A 9,746-nucleotide genomic window follows, 5' to 3' on the forward strand; every position below is an offset into this window, starting at 1 on the left:
CCCTCCTCGGCTGGCGCCGGCGACTCCCTCGGCTCTTCCCGCCTCCCCGCCCGCCGGCGTGATAGTGCCCCGCTGCTCCCCGTTCCGACCCTTCATCGCCGCGTTTGGCTCCTTCGCGCGTCAGTTCCGTCCTCTCTCCCTCCCTCGTCGCCCTTGGCCAGCGGCCTCGCCCCCTTGCCCCGGCGACGGTGGCGGCGGCGGCTCCTCCCTGCGAAGGGGAAACCCTTCCGCGCGGTGCCCCGCTCCCTGTCCTGGGCCGTGCCCCTCGCGCCGCGTAGCTGGCCTGGCCCTCCGGGCTCATAGGCCTCTTCCCCGGGCCGCGGCGGCTGGGCCTTCGATCCTTGGGCTGGCTCCGTGCCCTAAGCCCATTGAGCCCCCTCGATCGATCTGGCTACCCTACGGCCTGCCGCGCCCCTCGTCCCCCCACCCCGCCGCCACGGTCTCGCCCTCTCCCGAAGAGATCTCCAGTTCCTCCCCATCCCCCGCTCCGCTCCACCCGCCTCCTCGTCCTCCCTCGCCGGCGACCGCCGGCCCGGATTCCTCCCTGTCAGCCTCCCTCTCCTGTCCGCTGGCTCCGCCCATGACGCGGGAGTGGGACGACGGCGAGGATCGCCGCGAGCGGCGCTACGACGACCGCCGCGACCCCCCTCGTCCCTCCCCGGACGCCGCCTATCGCGAGGATGAGCTGCGGCGCGAGCTCCGGGACCGGGAGAGCCGCCGCTCGCAGGGCTTCGACGACCGCCGCGACCACCGCCGCTCCCCGGGCCGCTCCGATGGGCGTGCTCGGTCCCGCTCCCCTCCGCCGGCGGCGGGCGACTGGCGCTCCTCGCGGCGACGCTCTCCTTCCCCGCCCCGACGCCGGGAGCGCAGCCCATCCCCTCCCCGCCCGGCCCGTCCTCTCTCCCCGCGTGCGCCTCCCCAACCGGCTGCTGCCCCGGCCAGGAAGTACGTCCCGCCGCACGCCGCAAACTCCTCTGGTCCCCCTGCCGCTGGTGGTGCTGGGGGTGGCCAGGCTCGCGGTCGCCCGGGTGCGGCCAAAAAGAAGAAGCGGCGCGGGCAGGCTCGGGCAAACCAACAGGCAGCCACTGTGCCGGCCTCCAGCCGCTCGGCTATGTCTGGCCCTGTCTCTGGCCGCCCCTGGCCGCCGTGCTTCAACTGCGGCATTGCGGGTCATTCCCAGGTCAACTGTGTCAACCCCCCATGCTGCTACATTGGCAAGGATCCCTCCCACCCCGCGCTGTTGTGCCCGGACAAGCCTATCGACGAGAAGTTGATGATGTACGGCCATGGGATCGAGGGGCTGGGGTTCTTCCACATCGAGCTCCCGGACGTCCCCTCCCCCTCCCCCTCCCTCCAGGCGCTCGTCACGGTGATTGATGGTGTCGCCTCCCCCGAGATGATTGAGGCTGAGCTCAACCACCTCTATCGTCGCCAATGGGACTGGAAGGCCACCCTCACCACCAATGGCGCTTTCTCGGTGGTCTTCCCCGACGCTCTCAGCCACGGCTACGCCACGCGCAGTGATCAGATCACTCTCGCCCTCAACAAGTTGGTCGTCGACATCTCCGAGCCGATCCTCGACCCCAAGGCCGTCGCGGTCCTTGACACTGCTTGGATCCTGGTCGCCGGGCTTCCTGACATTGCTCGGTCCGAGCGGGTGATCCGCAATATGTCTCGGATCCTTGGCAAGGTGGTGGTGGTCGACGAGCTATCCCTCCGCAAGGAGGAGGAGGTGCGCGTCAAAGTCAAGTGCCTCGACTCCTCTAAGCTGCGCGCCACCATCCGAGTCTTCTTCAACGACCAGGGCTTTGATCTCCCCATCGCTCCCGAGCCGCCCAACCATGTGGGTCGGCCCCGCTTCTTTGACGACGCCCCCCCCGGCGCTCCTCCTGGGACCCAGGATGACTACCGCGGTCATCATCACCCTCGGTCGCACCACTCCGATGATGAGGAGGGATCTGAGGACAGCCCTTCCCGCTCCCCTTCGCCACCTCGCCCGGTCCCATCCTCAAGCCGTGGGGGGCGGCAAGCTGGGCTCGCTGCGCCTCCTCCTTCTCCGGTTGCAGCCGCCTCCGAGGGGAGTGATGCCTCCGACATCAGCCTCATCGTCGCCCCGGCCTCCTCTCCCCGCTCCCCCGACGCGCTCCCTGCCGTGACGATCCTGGACGTGCAGCCGACCGCCTCCGTCCGGGCCTCCCCTACGGCTGGGACCCCCGTGGCGACGCGCGCCTCCCAGGCCACCTTCTCGCCGACGCTCCAGGGTGCCGCGCCACTCCTCCCCAGCTCGCCTCCCCTGGCGATGGTCCCCGAGGACCCCCCACCCCCCCGGCAGCCGCTCCCTCCCCGTCGCCACTGCCGGCGGTAACTGGGGTTCCTCCCGCCCCTGATCCCGCGTCGCCAGCTCCTGCTTCATCCCCCCGGCGCCTCGACTGCTCCCAGCCGCTTCTCCTCCTCGCGGGTACGGCGGACCCCGACGGGGAGGGCGAGACTCGGGTGACCACCCCCGTGGCTTCCCAGCCCCCTCCCCCACGGTCCACGGCCTACTCCCGCCGTGGTCGGTCCACCTCCACCCCGGTGACGGCCTCGCAATGGAGTGTCAGGCTTGAGGCCGCCCGGCCGGACGGTAGCCCTGCTCTGCCCATCCCCGAGCGGGCGGAGCTTCGGGCCGCTGCCCGGAACCTGGAGCCAGGTACGCCAGCCGCCCCCCCTTCAGCTTCTACTTGCTCATTCTCTACGCTCGAAGCGGTTCCTCTAGGTCACCTTGCAAAGGTTGCGTCAGACTCCGCGATTGTTTTCAGGGGGGGAATCCGCTCCCCCCTTAGTGCAGATTGTGGCCATCCAGGCTCGCGAGATCCTTAATGGGAAGTTGGCGGAGGCCCGCCAGACCCTCCTCGCTCCCTCCATCCCCTCGGGCCCTCCTTCGGTGGCTACCCCGTCACAACCCCGTAGGGCGGCTGGCCGCCCACCAGTGGTGGAGGCCGAGCCTCGGGGCCGCACCGCTCTCGCACTGCCGCTCTCCGCGCCCAAAGCGCCTCCCGCGTCCTGGGGTCAAGCAGCCCCCCAATGGTTTCCTAATGCGTGTCTTATTCTGGAACATCCGCGGGTTCGGCCAGGACGGCCGACGCCGCCAACTCATCGAGTACGTGCGCGATGAGCATATTGACATAGTGGTGATCCAGGAAACCATGCGCTCCGACTTCTCATTGCCAGAGCTTGACCGGCTAAGCACCCACCTCTTTGCGTGGCACTGGCTCCCTTCTAGTGGGAACGCCGGCCATTCGGGTGGCATCCTTCTAGGTGTGAAGGATGCCACCTTCGAGGTGGGGAGTATGGACCGGGGCCAGTTCTTTGTTAGTATGGAGCTCTATGAACGAGCCCTGAACTTCAAATGGGAGGTTATCATCGTCTATGGCCCGGCTGACCACAGTAGATCCGCGTCCTTCCTCGAGGAGCTTAACCGGAAGGTCTCTGCGGCCTCCCTGCCGGTGGTTGTCGGAGGCGATTTTAACCTCCTCTGATTCGCGGAAGACAAGAGCAATGACCATGTCAACTATGCACGTATGCAGATGTTTAATGACTGCATTGCCGATCTTGGTCTTCGCGAAATAGATAGGATCGGTGCCAGGTTCACCTGGACCAATCGGCAAGCCTCCCCGACCCAGTCCGTCCTGGACCGGGTCCTAGTCTCCTCGGAATGGGACCTCCGCTGCCCTTTGGCCTCTCTTCGGGCTATCACTCGGATTGGCTCCGACCATGTCCCTCTTCTCTTGTCCTCCTCCGACGAGCGTCCTCCGATCCCTCCTCGATTTCGGTTTGAGACATTCTGGTTGTCCCAAACTGGATTCGTGGAGGCTGTTGGGGCTCGCTGGGTGGAGACCAGGACTCTTCCTCACCTCTGCCCCCCCCCGTCTGCTATTGACTCTTGGCACCTCTGTGCCAAACGCGGCCGACAGTTCATGAAGGGATGGGGTGCCAACCACGACCTCCGCGAGCGAAAAAAGGCCTTGCTGACCGCCATTCAGGCACTTGACCTCCGTGCTGACACGGTCAGCCTCTCCCCTGATGAGTGGATCTCTCGGTATGACCTGGATGACCAACTCTCCATCATCTACACGGACGAGGAAGCTTACTGGCGTTTGCGGGGTTCCCAGAAATGGGTCCTGAAGGGCGACGCGAACACGGCCTACTTTCAGGCCATAGCAAACGGCCGCCGTAGACGCAACACCATCCTCCTCCTCTGGGACGGTCCGTCCCTTCTGCAGTCCCCGAGCGACATTAGGACCCATGTCGACGGGTTCTACCGATCCCTTTTCTCTGCCTCTCCTAGGAGCGGCCTTTCTCTGGCCCTCGATTGCTGGTCCGGCCGCTAGCTTGTCTCCGCTGCGGAGAATGCCACTCTCACGGCCCCATTCTCAGAGGATGAGGTCTGGGCGGCCATTAGAGGCATGAAGCCCTCCTCGGCCCCGGGTCCGGACGGCCTTCCGGTGAAATTCTTCCAGACCTTCTGGAATGTGATTAAGCCGGAAATCATGGCCATCTTTGACGAGTTCTACGTTGGGACCATCGACCTCGGGCGCCTCAACTATGGGATCATCTTGCTCATTCCCAAAGTGCCAGGGGCCTCTGACATTCGCCAGTTCCGCCCGATCACGGTGATCAATGTGATCTTCCGGATTCTGGCAAAGGGGTACGCCAATAGGGTAACCCTGCTAGCAGACCTCATTACCCACCCCAACCAGTCCGCCTTCGTGAAAGGGCGGTATATCCTGGATGGGGTATTAGTTCTCCATGAAGTCCTCCATGAGGTGCGGTCTAAACACCTCAAGGCGGTCTTCCTAAAAATTGACTTTCACAAGGCCTACGACACTGTTAGTTGGTCCTTCCTTCAGGAAGTTTTGCTCTGGAAGGGCTTCGATGATCGTTGGATCACCCGGGTGATGCAGATGGTGTCCTGCGGGCGCACTGCCGTGAACATCAATGGGGAGATTGGTCCTTACTTCCCCACCCTCTGTGGGGTTAGACAAGGCGATCCTTTCTCTCCGTTCCTGTTCAACATGGTGGTGGACGCGCTTGCCGCCATCCTAGATAAGGCCAAAACCGCTGGCCATATTCGTGGGATTACCCCTCATCTGGCGGGCGGCTCCGGGATCTCCATGCTCCAGTACGCTGACGACACCATCATCATGGTCGAGGGCTCGGACACGGACATCGCTAACCTCAAGTTCCTTCTTCTCTGCTTCCAACAAATGTCTGGCCTCAAGATCAACTTCGACAAGAGTGATGTGATGGTTATGGGCTACTCTCCGGCTGAAGCCCTTGACATCGCCAACCGCCTCAATTGCCGCCTCGGCTCCTTTCCCACGACTTACTTGGGAACCCCCATCAGTGACTCTCGACTCACTGTCGCGGACTTGCGCCCCACGGTCGCCAAGTTACAAACGCGCATGGAGCCTTGACAAGGCCGATGGCTGTCAAAGGCGGCTCGGACGATCCTCATTAATTCCTCCCTCACTAACCTCCTCCTGTTTCTTATGAGCTTCTACAGCCTCCATGAGACCCTTCACCATGAGATCGCCAAAATTCAATCTCGTTTCTTCTGGGCGGGTGACAACAATAAGCAGAAATACCACATGGTTAGCTGGCCGGACATCTGCAAGCCCCGTGAACAGGGAGGCCTCGGTATCATGTGCTCTAAACGCATGAACATCACCCTCCTCACTCGCTGGCTTTGGCGCATTTCACAAGGACACGGTGTTCTCTGGCTTGACCTTATCCGGAACAAGTACCTGCGCGGACAGCCCCTCGCCTTCTGTCAGAGATCCGGCGGCTCCCAGTTTTGGCAATCGGTTGTCCAACTGTTTCCCGTCCTTCGCATCGGAACCTCCATCGCGGTTGGATCGGGTACAGCGACGCTGTTCTGGTTCGACCGGTGGGCGGGAGACTCCCCCTTTGCGGCCCGTTTCCCCGACCCCTTCTCCATTGCTGTCGCCCCCTTAATCTCCGTTGAGAGGGCCCTTATTGACTTAGGGCACCTCGCCTTCCGGAGGCCATTTGGGCCCCCGGAAGCCGCCGCGTGGCTTGAGCTGCTTGATTGCGTCGCTCTCCACGAGCCGGCGGTGGATGCGGGCCCGGACGAGGTTCGGTGGCGTCTTGAGCCTTCGGGCCAATTCTCCACCAAGTCCCTCTACTCGGCCATTGCCCCTCCTCCGCTCCTCCCCCCTCCCTGCGGTTTGCTCCATCTGCTTGCCATTGAAAATTCGGATATTCATGTGGCAATGGATCCGCGGTAGGATTCCGTCTGGGGTGGAGGTCCGCAAACGCAATGGCCCTGGGTCCGGCATCTGCCCCCTGTGTGGTACCCCCGAAGATTCGAATCACATCTTCTTCTCCTGTGTCTCAGCTCAATTCATGTGGAGCTGCTTTAGGGAGGCAGTGGGAGGAGATTGGTTTCACACCAACTTCCCCGACCTCTTCGCCGAACTCCAGAACTCCCCTTCCCCCTCTCGCCACATTAGGTGGCTCGAGATCAGGGTTCTAGCGTGGACTCTTTGGACGATTCGCAATAAGCTTGTGATCCAGCGTATTCCTCTTCGACGGGCTACTGACGCTCTCTTCAAACTGTCTGGTTACTTGCAGCTTTGGCGGCCGCTTAGCCGCCCTCAGGACCGCGACGCCATCACCGCCTTCATCGCCGACCTTCGCTCGATGGCCGTCCGTCTGTCGCCGCCGCCCCCTCCGCCGCCCCTGGAGCCGGATTAGACGCCTTGCCTCGGCCTCGTCCTTTTTGTTTATTTTGGGCTTGTTGAGCTGTGCCCTCAGCAGAACCTTTGTACTTCTCGTTTTGTGACTTGGGTATGTGTGTTTTGAACTAGTCCGTGTATGTGTGCTCTTGGCGGTTTGCTTTATATATAAAACGGAGCGAAAGCCTTTTTCAGTAACTACCAAAGAGGAACTCAAAACTAACAGCAAGCAACCATGGCTTCTTATGACCAACAATTCAAGGTTCTCGAGGTACCTCCGATCGTGCAAGAGCTGGTGGGCGCCGGCGTGCAGGAGCCACCGAGCCAGTACGTGCATCCTGAGCAAGACCGTCCCACTGCTGTGATCTCCGAGATGCCCGATCCCATCCCCATCATCGACCTCAGCCGGCTGTCTGCCGGCAGCGCCGAAGAGTTCGACAAGCTGCGGTCCGCCTTGAAGAACTTGGACCTCTCCCTGGTAACTAAACTTCTTTGCGTTATCATTTACTAGCAAATATGCCCATGCGTTGCAACGGAAGATTTTTTTTTCCTTTTCACATACCCCTATCTCAATAAGCATCGCTCAAAAACAAAAAATAGCAGACAATAATGAAGGTATGTTCGTCCGTTCACTCTTGGCTGAGGACATAATGGTTTTTGACATGACGTTACTATTAATTGTCATAGGTCTAGACACAGAAACGGTAGAGACATTTCTATTCACTTCTAGAAATTTAATAGTTAAATTATTGGCATGAACATGATCAAACAAATTTTAAGAGAGTGGATTTTCTACTCTCGGGTGTACTACACCTGAGTTGTCAATTTTTTTTTAAATACGTGATCAAACAACTTCCAAAAAATTTGAAATTTTGAGGCATCAAACACTATAAAATGTTTGAGGATCTTACAAAATTTCATCCAAAAATAACATCTGATGAGCTGTCACCAAAAATAACAAAATCGCTGCTCAAAAAGTGCACAAAACTTTAAGCACCATTTTTTTTGTGAGAGCTCCTCGGATGTTATTTTTGGCTGAAATTTTGCAAGAAACCTGAAACTTTTTATAGATTTAATGTCACAAAATTTCAGATTTTTTTGATGTTGTTTGACAATGTTTTTTCAAAAAAAAATTACCAACTCGGGTGTAGTACATCCAAGAGTAGCCACTACTTTCTGAACTTTTAACCTAATGGAAGGCGCATCTCCACTAATGTATATGTGAAACAACACTCGATATCACAAATTACTTAGCATGCCAAATGATCAATAGCTAATACTACTGGAGTAAACCGTATTGTAAACAATTATTCCCTCATTTTGGTTTTGTCAATTATCATCTCAATGAACTATTCTATTCCACCGACTACACTGATATAACACTAAAGCCATAACTTAGTTCTTATAGCCTGTAAAATAACTAAGAACAGTACCTATAATAAAAACTAAGAACAATCACCACATTAAAGTGTAACTGCAGATTAGCATTTCTCTTAAAGCACCATTACACTGGCCCCCAACCGATGGTGCCCCATAGGTAAGAAAGTCAAGCTTCAGACAAACCGAGCCTTCCCACTGAGTTGTGCAATTAGATTTAAGGAAACAGGTACCAAGTTTGATCATAAATTACGCCAACTAACTTTTCATTTGTAGTCTTTGGTCTGGTGTACACTATTGATAGTTCCAGTGAAGTGAAGGACAAAGGCAAACTCACACCAGATTTAGTAATCCAGTGCCTCGGGGAACATGCAGTGTCCCTTCTGAATAATGGTTAGAACACTGAAAAAGGAACACTACGGATCAATAAATATGTTGATCGCATGGCCTTGGGAAGATTGTGGAGGGCGAGAGGACACGGAGGGGGCCTTTTAAAGAACAAATGCCAAGTGTACGTGAGCTAAATATACTTATACTGATGTAGGGGATACGATGAAACAATGCTTCCTAGCAAAGAAAGAAGTACATGATCTGCAATGGCAAAACCAAATCTGCACATAGTAATTAAATAACATGATACAGTATAGACTGTCTACTAGAGGAAACTACAACAAAACGATTCACGAAATGTACAAACTTTACTGTACAGAGTCCGCTGCCTATAAAAACTTTACTCAGGTGTAGGTTCTTGAAAGTAACTTCAATTGGTTGCACCTTTACTCAAATCAAGTACAAAGTAGTAGCTGCATTTATTCAGAAAAAAGAGTGAAGCGTTCAGAGCTTACCTGCCCTTTGCTTCAGTTAAATAACAGGTGCTAGCTTGCAATATGGATGTGCCCAAAAAAATACAGTGAACAACTCTGAACCTGACTTTGGCCAAAAGCACAAAATCATTGGCTTATGTGTTCTGCATTATGGACACTGTGAAATGAGTAGCAACTTGAGTAAAGATAACCTGGAAGAATAACATCACCGAGGCCTCTCACCAAGCCTCCAGCTCATTCTCTCATCTGTGCACAATTTTCCAATTAGTGCAACATCCAAAGCTTTGATGATCTGAATCTGAAGGAAGTGTCTGATTTGGTCTGAAGCAAGAAGAACAGTGGGATTAAAAGTGTTGGAGATATGCCCTAGAGGCAATCATGTATGATGATATTTTCTATGTGTTTACGAATAAAGATAGTCCTTGGACATTATCAATGATGTATATCAGCAAGTACATGACTTGTTTGTGGGACTATGCATTGTATGATGACTGTTCTAAAAGGTCCCTAGTCGACAGGGCTGTGTGGACGCGCAGCCAACTAGACTAGCATATGACACGGTCGATGGCTTGGTCTCACTAGCCATGGAGCATTGGATGCTAAACGGATAATATGGACTCGGAACGATCTAGTCGGATTCGACGTAATCGGATCCGAGTCAAGATAAGGTCCGAGTCGGACTGACCCAACTATGAGACGCAGCGATATGTCATCTGTGAGTCTCTAGTACAACATACGTTCTATGTCCTAAGACCTGAGCTGGCGCATGTACTCGGGATGGTGACAGACCTGCTTTGGGCTGACC

General features: G+C 56.5%; 2 protein-coding genes across 2 annotated transcripts; both read left to right on the forward strand.

Annotated features, from left to right (window-relative positions):
- The first annotated feature begins 3,074 nt into the window (after positions 1 to 3,074).
- LOC141026217 (uncharacterized) lies at positions 3,075 to 3,518 on the forward strand. The gene has a single exon (XM_073502214.1). The coding sequence runs from the start codon at positions 3,075 to 3,077 to the stop codon at positions 3,516 to 3,518; it is 444 nt and encodes a 147-aa protein (XP_073358315.1).
- Positions 3,519 to 3,560: 42 nt separating this feature from the next.
- Positions 3,561 to 4,370, forward strand: LOC141026218 (uncharacterized). The gene has a single exon (XM_073502215.1). The coding sequence runs from the start codon at positions 3,561 to 3,563 to the stop codon at positions 4,368 to 4,370; it is 810 nt and encodes a 269-aa protein (XP_073358316.1).
- The last annotated feature ends 5,376 nt before the right edge of the window (positions 4,371 to 9,746 follow it).

Source organism: Aegilops tauschii, chromosome 6 (genome assembly GCF_002575655.3).
Source record: "Aegilops tauschii subsp. strangulata cultivar AL8/78 chromosome 6, Aet v6.0, whole genome shotgun sequence".
Lineage (NCBI taxonomy): Eukaryota > Viridiplantae > Streptophyta > Magnoliopsida > Poales > Poaceae > Aegilops > Aegilops tauschii.